The sequence below is a fragment of the Danio rerio genome, chromosome 3 (assembly GCF_049306965.1).
Source record: "Danio rerio strain Tuebingen ecotype United States chromosome 3, GRCz12tu, whole genome shotgun sequence".
NCBI classification, from domain to species: domain Eukaryota; kingdom Metazoa; phylum Chordata; class Actinopteri; order Cypriniformes; family Danionidae; genus Danio; species Danio rerio.
Window position 1 is genome coordinate 18,120,251 of NC_133178.1, and position 20,128 is coordinate 18,140,378.

The following is a 20,128-nucleotide window of genomic DNA, read 5'->3' on the forward strand; positions in this document are numbered from 1 at the left end:
TGTACAGTTGTACAGTTTAAATGATATATTAAATAGAAGACTTGCTTTGTTTACCAAAGTGGATCTAATAGAATTTGCATTGTAAACATTAAATACAAGTTAAAAAGGTATTACTTTTAAGTTCATAGGCTTTAGTCATGATAGCCTAAGCCTACTCACAAAATAATTCTGCACAAATCCGCAGATTTTAAACTAAATTCGGCGCTGAAATAGCAAAAAAGGTCCGCATTCTGTCTGGCCTTAATCATTAGAGAAAATTACCTATATGGCATATACCTTCAGCCATTTCAATGTGGTGATGCCATTGGCCCATGAACATTTCCTGCTTGTTGTAAGAGGCGATTCAATTATAACTTGGTGTTATCATAACAGGTGTTAACAGTTATCATAACATTATGTGGAACTTTTTGGACTCTCAGAAGCTATGGAATTTTAAAATGTAAAACAGGAAGGTCCGGTCAATATTGTTATTGTTTACATCACTCAAAATAGAATAAAGGTGCTTCGGCCCACTAGCCTCGATCAAGTTTGCCTTTTAGCTTTTTATAGGAAAAAGTTTGGGCACCCCTGATTAGGTGGAGACTGCGTGGCTTATGAGTTATACAACATCCCGCCACTAGGGAGCGATGAAATGTTTTGGCTTCACTTTTCAGGACATGTGTTACTCACTCGCGGCAACAAAAGCTGCTTGTTTTTATCACAGACTCCAAAAAAAAAATCGTTCTAAATATATGACAGAAAGGACCGGTTTAATTTCTAACAAGGAGTAAAATGTTAGTAGAAAAACAATCGACGAAAGGAGGCGATAGTTGAACCCTGAACTATATGACGTAGGAGAGGGTCGTAGGTCACGTGCCCATGCCGTACAGCAGAGCAACATGTCCAACGTGAGAGTTTGAATTATCGAGATATTAATCTGATCTCAAATCAGAAGATACCGCACAGTTATACGACAACATGTCGGATCTCAAGATTAACAAGAAGTTTGCAGAGAAGTATGAGAAATATCGCCAGAAAGAGGAACTGCAGAGACGTAAGTTGTACTAGCATGCGTTATTTACTACATGTTGAATACGAAAGTGTATATTTATATCAACAATAAGTGTGGTTTTCTTGAGTTTTGTTGTAGAAATGCTTTAGTTACATTTATAAACATCAATAATCTTTTATCTACGTTTATGTCCAAGTGAAGTGAAGTGAAGTGATGTGAAAATAAATACAAATACCATAGTAACTATAACAGTTTAAACAATATGGTTACTGCAGTAAAATTGTGGTATTATTTGCCTCTTCCTTAAAAATATGACTCTCTCTCTCTCTCTCTCTCTCTCTCTCTCTCTCTCTCTCTCTCTCTCTCTCTCTCTCTATATATATATATATATATATATATATATATGAGGTTAAAAACTCACCCCAAACAAAACAACTGGTACTATAAATCTCTTCCAAAGCACTGTGGTATTAATATCAAAGCTATTGAGAAATTCTATCTATCTATCTATCTATCTATCTATCTATCTATCTGTCTGTCTGTCTGTCTGTCTGTCTGTCTGTCTACCTTATTGTCTTTCTTTCTGTCTGTCTATCTATTTTAGGCACAAGTGGAGATTGAAATGTCTTAATGTTAATGTTCCTTGTTTATGTGCTTTTATTTTACAGTAGTAGCAAATAGTGTGGATGTTATTTTCACAAAAATATTCTTGAGACATGAGACTAACCATTTTAATTTTGGGAGATGCTTTGCCTTTACATTTGTTAAAGGGATAGTTTAATTAGTTTTTTTCAGTTAAATATTAAATATTTTAAGCTGAAATTGTGGGCCCATATATTAAATGCAAGTAAATGCATAACGGTACTTTTAGAGATTAAAAAAACAAATACAAGCAAAACCAAACTAATGTTCATGGCTTCTATAGAGGACTTATAAAGTGAAATGATTGGTTTACAACTTTTTTTTACTTAATGTAGTAATTACCATTGAACAGACCCATCTTCAAACCACCTCAATGTATTTTCTGGACATTAGGTTATTAATTTTGTTTTGCTTTTGTGTGTTGTTGTAGCCATTAATTTCTAGCCAAAAAGTATATATATATATATATATATATATATATATATATATATATATATATATATATATATATATATATATATATATATATATATATATATATATAAAGTCTACATCACTCCATATCCTGATATTAAGTACATTAACAGCCAATTGCATTACTATAATGTTTCTGCTGAATGTTCCAGTGAAGGACCGTTATGGAGACCAGGAAGAGGAAAATTCATCAAACTCCTCCGAATCTGACTCTGATGACAGTGAAGTGGTAAAATAATCATTCATTTTCTCTACTGAAACTCTTTTTCAAATGTTTAGGTATTCTCATTAATAATATAATTTCAGAAAAGTATTTTTTTTTTTTGCAAATTCTAACTAAGGAAATCATATTAGCAGCCAATGACTATCAAAGTGCAGCACTGTCCACAGTCAATTAAACAGTGCTAGTGTTGTTTTGAAGTCTAACTTACATGTGATTTCAGACCGATTATTCAAAATAATGTGGTAAAGCATATAAGGATTGTTAAAATGAATGAATGTGTGAATATAAACTTAACTCTACCTCAGTCTATGTTTCCATGTCTAATACTCTTATATACTGTACATACAGGAGCTGGATCCAAAGCTAGACAGAGATTTTTACAGAACTCTCTCGCTTCTGAAGAAAAAGGATCCAAAGATCTATCAGAAAGATGCCAAATTCTACACAGAAGAAAGTATGTAAAGATCTTTATAGTACAATGTCTGCTCCAATTTATGATTTGTATTAAGATGCTGTACTGTACTTTTTGTTTTAATCAGCATCTGGGTCAGGCAGCGATGAGCAACCGTCCACTTCGAAACAGTCAGAGAAACCCATGTTCCTTAAGGACTATGAGAGGAAAGTCATCCTGGAGAGAGGAGGGTAAGAAATCATCGGTTTAGAAATGATGGACTTGGCTGAAACTTTTCACTGTAATATATCTACTTTTGTATTAATCAGACAGTAAATTGTCATTGTTACTTCGCTTGCATGGTTGGGAGGTTAATGAAAATAATTGGCAGATTAATTTATTTATTCACATTTCTAATGGTTCTCATTCACTCAAAGTGTTTGTATAATGTAACCGAGTGTGCTTCATTGCAGAAAATATGAAGACGATGACAGTGCTGATGAAGAAATCTCCGCAAAGATGCAGGAGGTAAACATACTTAAGATATTAGAAATCAGCGTAGAACAAAAATGATCATTTATTTTATGCCACATTTTTGCTCTGTCTTGCAGTTTATATAAATAAAAAAACTTGGAATATTATTAAAATGATAATCATAATTTTAAAGGGTAAGATATTTTTGTCAGCATTAGGTAATTTTAATAATATTTTTTTAATTATTCAGTTATGTTACTATTTTTAATAGTATTTCATTTAAATAATTTAATAATTTAATTATAAAACTTTTCAATGTTTTTTTCTTGTTGTGTATATTGATTTAGTTTGTAAATCAAAGTTAGTCACATTGCAGATGAATGTCGACTTGTTGGTTTGTGTGTTTTTGTTTTCATTATTTAAATAAACAATGTATAGATGAAATGAATTCAAATGGAAATGACCTCCTCTATTCATTTAAGTGCATTCTTTAGTGCCTGAAACAGCTTGATTACCATAAACAACTACATATGAATGTGTTTGTATTACAGAGAGCTGCATCTCCCACATACATCCAGGAGCAAAAGGAGATACAGGAAAGGTATTAAAGTGTCCCCTGTATTTTTATTAAAGGCCAGCTGCTCATTTCCGATTAGCTCCTGCAGATTCCTCAGTTTTCATGATCTCTGCTTGCATCAGTTTCTTCATTTTATTCTGTTCTGTCTGTATTTCTCTTTGTCAGTTTGCGCAAGTTTGTTCAAGACAGTGATGATGAGGACAGTGATGGTGACGGACAGTTTTTGACACGGAGGACCAAAACACAAGAGGAAAAAGTGCTGACACTGTAGCTTTCGGCTGGATGGATGTCATATAATTGTGTTTAATAAAACTGTATCCAGTGATAGGCCTGTTGTTTATTTCTGCGTTTAAGGACAAAGAGGAAGCTGACTATGTGGAATGGCTGAAGGGTCAAACAGAGCTGGATGAGAAAGAAGAACTTAAGGACATGGTCAGTGTTTTTTTAAGATATTTGTGACCACAAAACTCAAGTTGCATGAGTATATTTGTAGGAATAGCCATTCATTAACATTTTTTCATGCCCAAAATCATTGGAATATTAAATAAGGATTATATTCCTTGAAGATATTTTGTAAATTTCATACCTTTGAAATATCTCACTTTAATTTTGGATTACTAATATGCATTGCAACCAGCTTAATTCCGGCTGATACCAGATTTTCAAATATCGCCCAAATTCTTGGGCAATTGTCCAATTCTAACAAACCACACATCATTTCAAAGCTTATGTATTCAGCTTTGCGATTAATAAATCTAAAAAAATCGTTTTGTGGTTCAGAATCAGATTTTAGGATGATCTGTTTGGATTTTAAGTATTAGATTTTGGACTGACTGATGTGCATGTTAATTCAGAAATATCTGCGGGACTACTGGAACAATCCTCAGTTAGATGAGAAAGAGTCTTTCCTGCGGGACTTCATGCTCAACAAGGGCTACATGGAGGAGGAGGATGAAGAGAGGTAGGTTCTGACTCAAGTATTGCACTCATACAACAAAACCAGTAAAAAAGATGTTTTGGATCCGTTTGTTTGTCCCAGCATGGCTGCATTGTTTTATATGCAATATTTTGTAAAAACAGTAAAAATGTAATTTATTTCTTTAAATCAAAGCTGATTTTTCAGAATCACAATATACTATAATCTCTACAGTGTCAACTAGCTATAGATAAAAATCTCTCCTTTTGAACAATTAATTAATTCCTTGTCTGGTAAACATTTTAATTTCTTAAAAAATATCCTTAGCCCTTGAATGATTTTATAAGTTTCTCTGAATCTGTGAATGGTTTTAGGATCCCCACATATAATGAGCTCATGCAGGATGATGTGGATGATTCTGAGGATGAAGGAGAATCATTTCTGCATAAACAGGAAGACTTTGAGAGGCATTACAACTTCCGCTTTGAGGAGCCTGATGCTGGAAAAGTAGGAAGAGTTCATGATCAGACTGATTTGTATTTGTGTTCTGTTCATTTCCTCAAATGAGCTCTTTTTTTTTCAAGCATTACCCATCAACCCACTGTTTCTCCACAGGTCAAAACATATCCCCGCAACATTGCAACTTCTGTCCGCAGCAAAGACGACAGGAGAAAGAGGAAGAGAGAAGAGGTTAAAGAAAGGAAGAAGAAGGTAAACATGATTTTTAATCATTTCTTTAAAGGGCCATGAAACCCCCTCGTTTCAGCAGGGTGTTTTCACACCTCTACTTTGAAAAAAGTCAGAAAAGTGGGCGTGTCCAGCTCTGTTTAGGGGGGAGTGTCGGAGGAAGAAAAGTGGGATGGTGTGGGAGTGTCTATTTGGGCACGCGGGAGTTTCAGAGTCAAAATACACACACTCACACACACACACACACACATGAGAAAGTGATGCTGTTTAACCTACATGGACATCTGTAGTCGAATTATTTGCCAAATTATTAAATGGTGGACTTTAACTGCAGTTTGGCTCTTTCATTCAGGGAATTCATTCATGCCCCTCGCGACACACAAGATTTTTGATTCGAGGAGCTGCTCTAAGCATGTATTTTTCATGCAATGTTTCATACCGCACGGCGAATGAGAGAAAAAAAAAACCTCCGCATTTCCCGGAAACTTAGATGCACACGACAGGTAGTGTCAGAAAGCCGCGCGTGTTATTCCGGTCACTAAATGCGGTAAAAACCCTACACGAGGTTAAAGTTTGGTTGTGGTGCTAACGTGTTTACACTCTGTGCAATAGTTTGTTAGATACAAACAAACTGAATAAACAAAGAGCACTGGTCGCTCACTTACCAAATCTGTAGAGACAGGACAATCACCAGCAACTAGAGCCGCGTCTTTATGAAGAGAATACTACAAACGAATCCAGATCTCAACGTTTGCAGATGAGAACAGCTCTCAGGTAAACAATAATCCTCCTTAGACACGTAAGTTATTGTTGTCGCGCGTCGCGTACACTTAATCCACACGTGACTCTGAGCTCTCACAGAGAGAAAATGAAAACGAAACTTAACTGCAGCAAACTATAAAAGCAACACTTCACGCTTGTTTTGCCAACACAACGTGGCGTCTCTGTCCTGAAAACACGGTGATAGTAATGAATATTAAGTTGCACAATAGAGCGCGCTGATTGGTTTGAACCAAGCCTTACTCATGCATTAATGCAACACACTGTAAGACGTAATAAGACTCACTCTGGCACAGACGCCCAGTCTGCACGCTGGAATACAACGCTATTATGTAATGACCGTGACGCAGCTTCAAAAATTCGTTTCAAACCGGAAGTACGAATTTGCTTGAAATAACGCAAAAACAACCAATTTACACTTTTTAGTGAAATATAGGTGTCCTTATAGTGTTTTTAGCAGTGTGGGACACATATACGACTGTCAACAGCTCAAAAAATGTGTTTTGGTGTTTCGTGACCCTTTAAGAAAAGGTCTCTTACACTTATCAGAGATGCTTTTAGGTTGATTCAAATATAATAAATTGTATTGTGTAAAAAGCTTCAAATGTTGTAAAATGCATAAAAAATGTGTCAAAAATGACTTTCCATATAATTTTATGTGGTCTGTCAGAGCATATTATTCAAACTAAATGCAAATGTAAGTATCCATGCAACTAAATTACATACAAATCCAATGCAATTTGGGCACACTAAACGGGAATGTGCAACATATTTGCCGTGAACACGCAGAATTGACTTCAAACGTGTCTTCAGCTCAAGTTCAAGATATTGAAGCAAAAAACATCCTGTGAGTAGTTAAGAGCAAGTGACGTGGTGCTTCATGTTTAGCAGGGCTTGAAAATAAGGACTGCCCAATGGCCAGCATGCGAGTTTGCTCTGGATAATACACAGGATGGTTACTTGCCAGATCAGACCAGTGTTGCCTTGTCACTGAAGTTTAATGTGGCTGAGACTGTTTGTCAGTTGCATGCAAATACAGTCTTAAGGCTGATTTGTACTTCTGCGTCAAGCGCACGAGTGTGATACAGAGTGGTGCAGCCTACGTGTTGATGTATAGCCCTAAGCTGAGGCTGTCAGTGTCAAAATGAGCGAGTTTGCACCACATGTACATTAAGGAAGCATTCAGGAAAAACAAAACACCAGCAAAGAAACTCGACACAGAGGAACATTAACCTCACTGCCAACTAGCGTTTCGGAGCTGTTATTGCAGAACAACAGAAACATTGCGCACAAGTATAAATGCACAGCTACACGTGGGTCACGCCGATCACTTGACGCAGAAGTATAAACCAGGCTTTTGGGTGCTTTCACACCTAGACCTTTGTTTTTGGAGGCACAGCGACTTGCTGTGAGGCAACAGCACTACCTAATGCGCCACTGCGTCGCCCTATTTCTGCACTGACACTTTGAAAGAAGGATCAACATTGATCTGCTTCATGATTTGACTGCAGTCTCGGTTCATCTGTTATTTCTCTCTAGAATTTAAGCCTATAATGCAAAATTCTAGCCGATGCTTTTTTTTTTTTTTAAATAGATTTATTAATTTAGTAGATAGATTTTTACAAACATGACAGTTTAAATGTGGCTATGTATGAGAAAGTCTGACCTTTTTGATTTATATTTGGTGATGATGTCTGTGGGTGTCGTTTTTGCTTTTATTTATTTATATATATATATATGTATATTACACACACACACAGAAAGTTATATATACATAACAAGAAAAGTTATGTTGTATAAAAAGTGTATGTATACAATTATCTATGGCTTTTAATGCATTATTTAAAATATTTGGCTAAGAAATAGCTATTTACTTGGGGTCAGTGAAAATTTTGGCAGGGCAAGTAAAAATTTTCACCACTGGCTCGATTGGGCTAGTAGAAAGAATCCTTAGCGTTGAACCCTGTTTAGTGTGAACCCATTATTATAATAAATGCCCATGCTGCTTTATATCGTTTATTGACCATAATCTCCCATAATGCATTATGCAACCCAGCTCAAAATTAGTTGTTGTTCCATAGATATTTTTCTCTTAAATGGGCCCAGTTTAGAGAAAAGTAATAAAAAGGATTCATATTAAAATAACTTTGAGAATTAGCATTTATTTGACATTTTTTACGGTTTGTCGTTATTATTTTGTAATGAAATAAAGAGACTTTTTTTAACTGAATGTTTAGTACTAACATTTATACAGTCCTACAGTTATAACCAGTCCTTTAAAAGCAGCCACATGAAGTGGTCTTCTGTAAAAATAAGTTTTACACCCTTCTTTCCTGCAGTGAATTCAGCAAACATGGATTTTTAGCTTAGTTATTTTCTCTTCAGTGTCACATGATCTTTCAGAAGTAAGAAAATTGAGAGTTTAATGTTTAATTTCTCACAATTTACTTACTAACCTCCTGCAGGAGAAGGAACAGAAGCAGCAGCAGTTGAAGGAACTGAAGAACCTAAAGCGAGCAGAGATCATGGATAAACTGAAAAAACTGCAGGAGCTAACTGGAAATGAACAGCTAGCCTTCAATGATGTTGACCTGGACGGAGACTTTGACCCTCAGCAACACGACCAGCTTATGCAGGTTTGTCTGAAACAACTGCAGAATTGGAACCAAAACTCATGATTTAAAGTGTCCGATAATCCATTATCTTTGGTAATAATAATCCAATCCAACAAGCATTATTTTTGGTAATATCGTAATAGTTGTTTTATGAATCTGCAAGCTGACTTTATCAGTTTATTACAGGTCACATTAGCGTAAGTGTCAGCCGTCCCTATAACAATATGCATGTGTTTTAAAATGAAAAAGTGTTAATGTGGAAAATGGCATCTCATAAATTACACATGAAAGTAAGAAATGGGTATGGCAGGGCTGTGCAATTAATCGAAAATCCGATTACGATTTTGCCTTTTAACGATTATGAAAAACCATTAATCGAGGTAATCGAGGTACATTATCATTAATGTAACTTTTGCAGCACGGGATGCGCATCATTCATATTTTTAAAAGCGAGAAAGAGCATGTGCTGTTGTGTGTTGGCCTCGGACAGCAGAGCACACACACGCACATCTAACGCCATCTTAATGTGAGCGCTTTAATGATCAAATACATGCACATTTGTGTCGGAGCCCGGTGTTTAGTGTTTATTCATATTAACCGTCATTTGTTTAATAAACACACAAGTTGAGAATTCAAAGACACGTGAAAGAGAAACCATATCAGAGCTGCACTATTCTTAAAGTGCTAGCGCGCAATATCCCTGCTGCTGCAGACTGTTTTTATTATTAAACAATTATAAAATCAAAAATACAGTGAAGATGCTTAAAGCACAGTTTAAACATAATAGATTTAATAACTCATTTCTAATAACTTATTTAGTTTATTTTTGCTATTATGTCAGTACATTATATTTTACTACATATTTTTCAAGATACTAGTATTCAGCTTAAAGTGACGTTCAAAGGCTTAATTAGGGTAAATATGCAAGTTATTGTATAACAGTAGTTTCTTCAGCGCTCTATCGATTTTAAACTCTTTTTGTAAAATTTAACTTAATTACATTAGTAAAGCATGGCAAGACTGTTAGTAGTGATAATAAGTAAATTAATATAATGTGAAATAAAATGTAAAATGTAAAGTAATGTGTGACTGCTTATAGTGATGCAAGTGCAAAAAAACAACTACTGTTTTTAATTCCCATCTGCAGAAGGTCTTTGGTGATGAATACTATGAAGAGAATGAAGAAGAAAAACCACAGTTTGAAGGCGATGAGGAATTTGAAGGTAACACTGTGAATCTTGATTGCAATATTTGATGTTGTTCACTCCATGTTCACAATCACTACCAACTTTTGAGAAAAAAATACTTTCAGCAACGATGGTAAATTAATCTTTATAGACAAAAAAGATTGATTATATTATTACAGTTTTAGGTTTTTTAAATGAATGATGTTTTATTGAATCTATTATAGTCTCATTTTATTTAGAAAAATATTTGCCAAACAACTATGTTTTACTGTTTTTGATATTAATAAGGAACATTTGATACATCTCCATATATATATATATATATATATATATATATATATATATATATATATATATATATACTTATATACTGTATATATATATATATATATATATATATATATATCAAAGCAGAAAACATTTTTAAAGAATGTTTTATCAAATATATGCAAATATATGGCTTAAATTATTGTTACTTTTTAATAAATGTATAAATAATGAATTTTTTTTCTTTTTTTTTTTTTAAAGAAAATTGGAACTGGGATACATGGGTGGGAAAACAGCAGAATGAGGAAGAGTATGACCACAAGGAAGACTATACTGCGGAGGAACACTACCAGCCCAACTGTGATGATCCTGACTTTATCGTAAGAGTAGACTTTTTAGCATGCTTTCTTATTCTTAACACGCAATATAAATGCTGCACCGAACTGATTTGTTCATTGTGTATGGCTATTAATCATACCTTAAATCTCTTGAATAGATGGATGCTGATTACGACCCAAGCCAACAGGCCGTTTCTAAAAAGAAAAGAAAAAAAGAGAGAGAGGAGAAGAAAAAGAAGAGCAAAGAGGACGTCCCACTCATGGGAAAGAAGAGGAAAAAGTCCCACTTTGCAGAGATCATCAGCAAAAGCAAGCCTGTCTTTGATCCAAGTGAGTGATAGCTGTTAACACAGATTGTTCAGACAAAATGAATATTGTAATCATTTACTCATCCTCCAGTTGTTCCAAACCAGGTTGAGTGTCTTTAGTTTGTTGAAAACAAAACAAGATACACTGAAGAATGTTGTTTACTATAGTGAGTTTTGTTCTTAACAAAGATGGCATTAGCTTCTATTTTCCAACATTTTTCAGTAGATCCTGTTTGGTGTTCATCAGAAGATAGAAGTTAAAAGTTTAGAACCACTTAAGTGTGAGTAAACTATGAGTAAATGTTATTTTTGTTGTTGGTGCGATTCGCTTTCACACAGCAAAGTTTCTAAACAGACTAAAACAGTTAAAACGAGTCACGTGCAAGTAAACTCTTCTCATATTGGTCAGAGTTTCAGGGTTTATTATTCTGCTCAGCTGTCAAACGTGGTTATTTTAATTTATGATGATGAGCAATAAGACATTATGAGCAAGACTGCAGTCAGATCATGAAGCAGATTGGTGTTGATCTTTTTTTCGAGGTGTCAGTGCAGAAATAAACAAAACAACAGGTCTAACAACATATTATAAGATTAAAATATGGAAACAAAAACATCAGATCGTATTTTCAGTACCATTTCCTAACAGATACACAACTCTCTTTAACATCATTATGCTTTCACTTTCTTATTCAACATGAAACTTATATTTACCAATAGGAATGACATCCAGCCCTGCTCACCATTCTCTCTTCATATAGCCATATATATGACTATTACATAATCATAATGCACTGTGATAAAGCCTGCTTTATTGAATCATATTGCTTTTTCATTACAATCGATTCCCTTCAGAGTGTGCTTCAATCAAACTGAGACCACCTCATTTAGACGATCTCAGACCGTTTGATTTGGCATGAATCCAAACGTGATTGCTGCATTCACATATGGCAAACGCACCGTGCTAACTGAGCAAATGAGACAGGTTCCGAAGCAAATGTCTAGGTGTGAAAGCACCCTAAATGTCTTGTTTAATAAATTTATAGAGCACTTGTTTTTGATTTGATTTTTGAATGTTGTAAGCTGTATAATTTGAAATCATTGAAATCATTTGACTTGGTGAACCTGGAACCAAGACACAAGACGTATCATGCGTTTAGTTTTGAATGAGGAAAAATGTAACAGTATGGATGTTGTCCTTCATTCAAATTCAAATTAAGGAGACAATCATCGATTGCTATAGACCAGGGGTGTCCACACTCAGTCCTGGAGGGCCGGTGTCCTGCAAAGTTTAGTTCCTACTCCAATCAGACAGACCTGGGCAAGCTAATCAAGCTCTTACTAGGCTTTCTAGAAACATCCATGCAGGTGTGTTGATGCAAGTTGGAGCTAAAATCTGCAGGACACCGGACATCTCTGCTATAGACCATTTCAATGTGGTGATGTCTTTGGCCCATGAACATTTCTTGCTTGTTTTCAAGCTATTTCATAACTGTAACAAGAGGCAATTCTATCATAACGGTGTTACAACTGCTATCATAAGAGTTATTTATCAGTATGTGGATGTTTTTGGAAGCTATGGAAATTAAAATTGTTAAACAGGATATATGTTAGGACCGTTTTTATTTACGTTCCTCAAAATGGTCCATAGACTGACAGTTTTTCAGGGGGGGAGCTCGGTCCAGGTTTTAACAGTTTCTGCAGCTTCATTGTTTCCCCATTCATAGAGATATAAGCTGCACTTGCATGCCAGAGAGGCATTTCAAAGATGGCTGCTGAGATAAAGAATTTGCCTTAATGGGACTTTGCTGAAACTGTTATAGTTGTGTGTTTATTTTATAATTATGCAACTACTTAGACAGTTTGATTATTTGTAATATTCATTTGAGTACCCACCAAAATAATATAAAATTCACAACCCGGATGTGAAAAATTCAATTATTGAATCTCAAATGGCATCTATGCACTCATGCACTACGTACTTATGCACTTACACACTCAACAGCATAGTATATGAAGTGTCGTCCCATATGGAGCACTAATGTTTTTTTACTAAGCGCAAATTCAAATTGTTTCCTTTATGACGTTTATCAGTTGCCATGAGTATAACTACATTCTTCATTGGGAGCTGCTATAATCAATCTCATAGGAGAATTTTGCTTTCACCATCCAAAATAAATAAAGTAATCCAACATGTGCGTGTGATAGCTCTGCCCCTTCCGCTACGTGAGCAAACCTGCGGGTGTTGAGTGCGTGAAGATTCCATCATTCCACATTTTATTTTACCGGCTGAATGAGTACATCATCCGGGTATCTAAAATGGACTTATTATTATTATTATTATTATTATTATTTTTTTTTTTTTTTTAAGTTTTCAGTGTGAACACACTACTTATTTACACTACTATTTATGCTACAAAATGGCGTAGTATAGTGCAAAAGTATGGAATTTTGGATGCAGCTAAAGGCTATAGAATACACAAGTCAGGTCACTCGTATAGTTTTGAATGTGGAAACAGTCAATATGGCTAATGAAGTCCCGCCTTCTAGTAAAGGAGCCAATCATTGATAGTTATAGACTGACAATTCTCCAGGGGAGGGTCCCGGAACGACTTAAGTTTCTGCAGATTTTGTGTGATTCGAACATTTAGAAATTAAACTAAAGAGACAGTTATTGTTTAATTTTATTGGTGATTCCTAATATGAAATGTAATCATAAGCTTGGCAAGCAATTTTGGAGAATTTGTTTCCCATTTGAACAGAATGCCTGCGCATACTGGCCGAGTAACGTGTGCGCTAAAATTGTGTATTGCACATGTGGTTCCAGTCAGTTTTGATCACAGTTAGAAATAAATGCGCTGCCCTCAAGCATTCGCATCAGTAATCCCTTGATTATCCCTTACATATCTGCTTATCGGATATCAGCAAAGGCCAGTATCATGCGTCTCTACACTGTCTGTCATCGGTCGAACATACAGAAAATGTTTCAGCCTACACAAACCCCATTTGTTCCCCTGTTTCCAGACGAGAAGAGCTTCGAGCAGTACTTGGACGAGTACTATAAACTGGACTTTGAGGACATCATTGATGACCTGCCGTGCAGATTTCGCTACCGAGAAGTGGTAGCCAATGACTTTGGGCTGAGCACTGATGAGGTGAGGAGCTTCAGGCATATCCACACGAATTTAATGTGTTTAATGAAAATAAGTTCTGTGCTGATGAGCTGTGATTGTGTCTGACCTGGTATTGCTGTTCCTCCGGGAGTAACTCTGACCAGGGTCTGAAGACTGTAATCTTCTCTCTGAGCAGAGCTGCGTTGATAACCACCAGTGCAGATTAGCTTTAGGCTCACATTTTAGAGGATTTGATTTAAGAAGATTTTACATGCACTGCCATTTCAGGTAAATCTTTTATTGGAGATGCTGGAAGTTAATATAGATTTATAAATGATGTACAGTAAATCCTGTTAGATTTTTTTTGTTATTGCTTTTAGTGTTTTATTACTGTCAATTGTTTTATGTTAATTACTATCTTATTATATTTTCACTCGTACTTCTTTTTAGCATGGGCACAATACATTGATCATAAATTACAGTGAACCTTCAGGTAAAAATAAAGATACCATTAAATTCTTTGTACTAAATGACAGTTTGGGTTATTCCAGCAGCTACTGATTTCTTTCATTTATGTGTAAACTATTATTTGTTATAGGAGCTGGGCAAATAAGATATATGTAATACAAGTACATGCATAAAACTTTAGTTTTTTGATTATATATTTTAATTTATATATAGTTTGTATCATATACATAAATATTTTATATCTAAATATGTATAAAAAACATTTTCAAATATATGCATGCATGTGTGTATTTATATAAACAAAATAAATATTCACAGTACACACACATATATCTTATGTGATGTTAAACCTGTTTTAAATCTGTATATTAATGAGAAATGACAAGTGGAATTGTATGAAGTGAGTCATTTGTAAATTAAAGAAGTAGTTAGCATTTTGAAAGAACACATGATCAGGTTGAACATACGAGATGCAGAATCAGACACTCAAGACTCACACATTTGTATTTATCAAAAGGGGATGAAAAACCTACTTAAGAATATTTTGATAATAAAAGATATTTTAATACAATGTGTATTTTTAAATGATATTAGAGAACGTTTATTAAAGGTGCAGTAGGTGATCTTCCACAATGCTAACAGCTTAGCATAAATCTCTGAATCACAGTCCCTCCCCTGCCGTCTAGAGCCACGCCTCCTGAAACACGAGCACAGCTAAAGAACCCTCTCTCGTGTTAAAAGCGACTAGTGCTTGTGTGGCTGCGTGCAAGCCAAACTGACATGCGATTTCAGAGTGAATATTAGAGTTGCATGGTAAACAATATAGGGAGACACTAAGCGGAATAGCGGTATTTACTTGTGTTTTGTTGTTAAACTAATTAAACTCTACATTATCAATGCTGTAACAGGTCACTTATGAAACTGAAAACAGTATTATCAGTCTTTCACCGGAAGATTTTAGAGGCTGAACAACACTTCTGTGAAGATATAACCCATTTGTAACAACAACATCTAACGTTACATCAGCTTTGCTTGAAGCAAAAATGGTTTGATGTCTAAGAGAAATCCTTCAGACATGGTGTCATCCTTTTTCCAGCGTGCAAAGGTACCTCCAATATTGATTCAGGTTTTAAAAAAGTTTTGATTTAGCAGGTTTTTACCGATCGCACAAACAGCGGTCCGCTGGAGCTGCTTACAAACGCCTGCGCAGTTGTTCAAATCTGCATTTGCTGACAGACAGTTTGAGCTACTTATCATAATTATGAGAGATGTCGGCCCGACTCTGTTTATTAGATGAACATTTTTTAGTTTTATGCCTTATCCAAAATATAAAAATACATAAAAATACATTTAGATGATTTACTTTAATCATTACTATTAAATTGTGAAGAGACTTTCAACCAGCGCAACAAAAAAGGCTTCTGAACACAACCACCTACTGCACCTTTAAGGAAATAATTTAAGGGTAATGTTTGAAAAGGTGTCTTCAGGAGGATTTTTAGAATAAATCATAAATCAAGCTTAAAGATTGTATATGACTCTTAAGTGTTTTTATGTTTTTGTACAACGAATGTTAAGAAACTGATATGATTGTATGTTATATTGTATATTTAATAGTATATACAGGTTTTGCCATGAATATAGCAATGCAGCTAATTTAAACATTCATACTTGCATACATACATACATACATACATACATACATACATACATACATACATACATACATACATACATATATATTATGTCAAAACAAACTTTTATTTTGGATGTGATTAATGGTGATAATTTTTTTGCCCAGCACTGTATATTCTATAAACTATTTTATAAACTTATATAAACTGTAAAATAATTAATAATTCACTGTTAAATGACTATTATTTATTTTCTGTTAATTACTACCTTATTTTATTTTGTAAAGTCATGTTTGTATTCAGCAAGGACACAATACATTGGTCAAAAATGATAATAGACTGATTAAAATTAGTCATTAAACATTCTGTTCTGATTGTCAGAGGTATTACCAAATAAATACTGATTTCCTAATTCCTTTTATTTAAGTGTTTAATTTTATATCTGCCAGAAACTTTAAAAATAAATATTTTGGAAAAATACACAGTTCTTATTTTGGTGCATCCTTTAATATAATAAATATTTTTGTGCTATAATTTATTTAAAAAAAAAAATTTCAGAAATCAGAATAATATTTCTTTGTTATTCTCACTCTTTCCATAGATTCTGAATGCAGGTGATAAGGAGTTGAACCGCTGGTGCTCACTAAGGAAGACCTGCATGTACAGGTAGTGTATAATGGTTGTTTTTGTGATGGATATAAATAAACTGCATAAAAAAGTAATATTAAATGGGAAATACCTGGAGAAAAATTAACAGTTTATTTTGGGATTGTTCATTTTGTCCTTCAACATTGTTTTCATAGATTTTTCTTATTATTTAGGTCAGAAAGGGAGGAACTCTGTGACCTGAAGAACTTCCAGATAAAAGCACGCAATGTCAAGAAGAAACAGCAAGTGTTCGTGTCTTTGTTTAATGAGTGAGTGTTACTTTAGACATCACATTAATGCACACACATTTTAGATTAGTTTTTTTATACATGAAACTCTTCCAGATTTAGCATTTTCAGGATCATGTGCATGATCCATCATATGATCTTTTAGGATGGGCAAAGTTTAGAGCTAGTCAAGGGTTTGTTGATCATGGTTTTATTTAAAAGTTTCACCACTTCATTTTAAACATGGATTAACAAAACTGTGATTAAAACATAAATAAGTGATTAATTCTTATTCATTGTTGTTAAATTAAACTGCAGCAGTATTACTCTTTCATCTTAATTCATTTATTAACTGACATTTAGTGACTTGAATGGGCTCATGCCAGTAATGGAAAGGTAAATAAAAAATTAACCCATATTTGCTGAGAAACTTCTGCTGTAAATTATGAGTCAAACCATTAGTTATTTAATTTAATGGTGCAATGGTGCTTTTATTTAGAAAGAGTTGAAAGAAGAATTGGTAAAAAAAAGGATGCCTGACTACAAATAAGGGCTGCCTTTTTGTGATTCTTTAAACCTCCTCAATATCAAGTTTAAAATATGTCCTTAGCTAACATTTAAATCTGAGCTTAAATCCATGATCAAACTGAAACTGTTATATGGATATAAAAAAATTCTTAATAGAACCCTTCATTCATTCATTCATTCATTTATCCATTCATTCATTTTCTTTTTGGCTTAGTCCCTGTATTATTCTGGGGTTGCCACAGAGGAAAAAACTTTGCTACCGACTGCGTGCTACCCACTGTGCCCTCGTGACTTCTTTAATAGAACCATCAATACCAATAGAGAGATAATAATAATTTTAAAATAAAATGTAATTAAAAATAATTAAAATTAAAAAGGTATATATATAAGTTTGCATCAAGAATAAAACATACTTACAGCATAATGACTGTAATTGTTTCATGTGCCCCTGACCACAACATTTCGCATTGGTATATTTTTAGCAATAGCCAAAAATACATTGTATGGGTCGAAATGATTTGTTTATGCCAAAAATCATAAGGGCCTATGACATATTGTAACTTAACTATAAAAATATAAAAATATGCATTTATATGAACTTTAATTAGAACTATTTTAAAGTTGATTTTTATCAATATTTAGATATTTCTCGAAACCTCAGATTCCAGATATTCAAATAGTTGTATCTCAGCTTAGTCTTGTGCTATTCTAACAAACCATACATTTATGGAAATCAAAAAAGGACTGTAAAAAAGGACTGTTTTTTATTCCAAGCTCATGTTTTGTGTTTGCTTTTTTTTTTTTTTTTTTTTTTTTTTTTAAGCAAGGTTTAAAGTTTGGTGCAACAGAATTATTACCAGGGTTCCCACACATCTTGAAAGTATTTGAATTTCAGCAATGTAAAATTAAGAAGGGTCCTTGAAACTAGAATTAAATTTAAAATTAAATTTGTTTTTGGTGTTATTTAAACAATTGTCACGCTGCTGTCAAAAACAGAATAAGAAAAACTAGAAGTTTTTAAAATCCTAATATCTTTAACAATACATAACAAATAATACACATTTTATAAATATTTTCGAAAAACACATATGAATATTAATGGTTTTGAATTTGACAACAACATGGCTGTTTAAAACTATCTGAATTTTTAGAAAATGACACCACTTAAATATTAAGTGTAAGTTAATGCTAAGTACATTTGGGCTTTCATGGCACTACATATTCTGGGGGTGTGAATTACAAAGGTGCTTAATTTGAAATTAATGGTGCTTTAAAATGTGCTTGAAAGTCTTTAAATTGGCTGTTTAGGATAGTATGGGAACCCTGTGTCACATAAACCTCGATCTAATCTACAGTACATTAAAGTTTAATGATTGTTGTGTGTGTTTGTGTGTTTTTTTTTTTTTACTTAGAAATGATGGTCAGGAGGAGCAAAAGGATACCAAGGGGAAGGTGGGAAAGAAGAGGAGGGATCGTCTAAAGAAAGCCGAGCTCACGGAGAAGAGCGACACCACTGTGACTGAAGAAACAGCTGAACCTCCTCCAGCAGAGCAAGCAGATGTCCAGGACCTCAAAGCGACCATCGCAAATGATGAAGAGGAGGATGACGAGGAGTTCCTGGTTCCTAAGAAAAAGATGAAGACGGCAGAGACTGTGGTAACCAAGAGGAAAGAGGCAGATGTTGAAAGAACTGAAAAACCCAAAAGACCCAGAAAGAAAATGCGTCGCTCAGGTGGACGGCGGCAGCTGAAGTCCATGACGGTGAAGATGGCCGGTCGAGAATTCAGCAGACAGAGACTACAAGCCTACGGGCTCAATCCAAAGAGACTCCACTTCAGAGAGCTGTACAGACAGAAACGGAAAGAGCGAGAGAAACAGGAAAAGCAGCAGAAGAAGAGCAAACAGTGATGCTGGAAATCAACACCATTTTGATTGAGCTGTTTTTAAGGGACCAGGAACCGCTGAAAATAGGAAATTGCATTATTAACATGTTCATTTCAATCTTGAAAGTTTCTGAATCATTGCTGAAAGCTTTCTCTGTTTTTCTTTTTTAATTAAAAGAGTTTTTGTGGAATTAGAGCCTTTTCTTTCACATTCCTTATTGAAAGTGGAAAAAATGTGTATTTTAGTCCAGTCTTCTGTTTTAGCTGTAGTTGTTCAGTTTTCAGATAACGTTACATTATAACTAAATATAAAGCTGTGTTGATTCAGTGAGTGAAGACTTCTTTTTAATACTTTTATTTTCTCCATTTTCAATGATGGTTAATCATTTTAATAAGGGTTTTATTTAATTTGTTAAAACGTTTTACAAAGGAGGTTATATACCCAAGACTTAAGCAGGAGTGTGTTTTTTCAGTTTTTTTTTATTAACAAGGATATATTTAAGATAGATTTTTATTTATGTTGACAATGACAGGACAGTTTTCTAATTAAATAAGTTCACACAACTAAACATGGATGAAGCATCGACCAGAAACTGAGCATGTTTTGATTAGATGTATATACTTTGTTTTGAAAAACTTAAGAGCTTTCGCCCTTATAGGGCCTGTTCAGCACATTTTGTACATTCATAAGCTTATGAATGTACAAAATGTGCTTAACAGGCCCTTTAAGGGCGAAAGCTCTTAAGTTAAAAAAAAAAAA

The 20,128-nt window shown here is 34.2% G+C and overlaps 1 protein-coding gene and 1 non-coding gene across 2 annotated transcripts; both read left to right on the top strand.

Moving 5' to 3' along the window:
• The first annotated feature begins 859 nt into the window (after nucleotides 1–859).
• kri1 (KRI1 homolog) lies at nucleotides 860–19,559 on the top strand. Its single transcript, NM_001002041.1, is given in 19 exon segments — nucleotides 860–1,033; nucleotides 2,260–2,336; nucleotides 2,679–2,784; nucleotides 2,870–2,972; nucleotides 3,195–3,249; nucleotides 3,747–3,796; nucleotides 3,938–4,028; nucleotides 4,127–4,204; nucleotides 4,627–4,733; nucleotides 5,063–5,195; nucleotides 5,304–5,399; nucleotides 8,621–8,791; nucleotides 9,918–9,993; nucleotides 10,486–10,604; nucleotides 10,721–10,892; nucleotides 13,892–14,022; nucleotides 16,684–16,748; nucleotides 16,904–16,999; nucleotides 18,898–19,559. Coding segments are annotated over 19 exon segments (2,298 nt in total). The 5' UTR covers nucleotides 860–957; the 3' UTR covers nucleotides 19,394–19,559.
• On the top strand, nucleotides 14,078–14,176 carry LOC137490809 (Z30 small nucleolar RNA). The gene has a single exon (XR_011010870.1). It is a non-coding gene; the product is annotated as a Z30 small nucleolar RNA (small nucleolar RNA).
• Nucleotides 19,560–20,128: the final 569 nt, after the last annotated feature.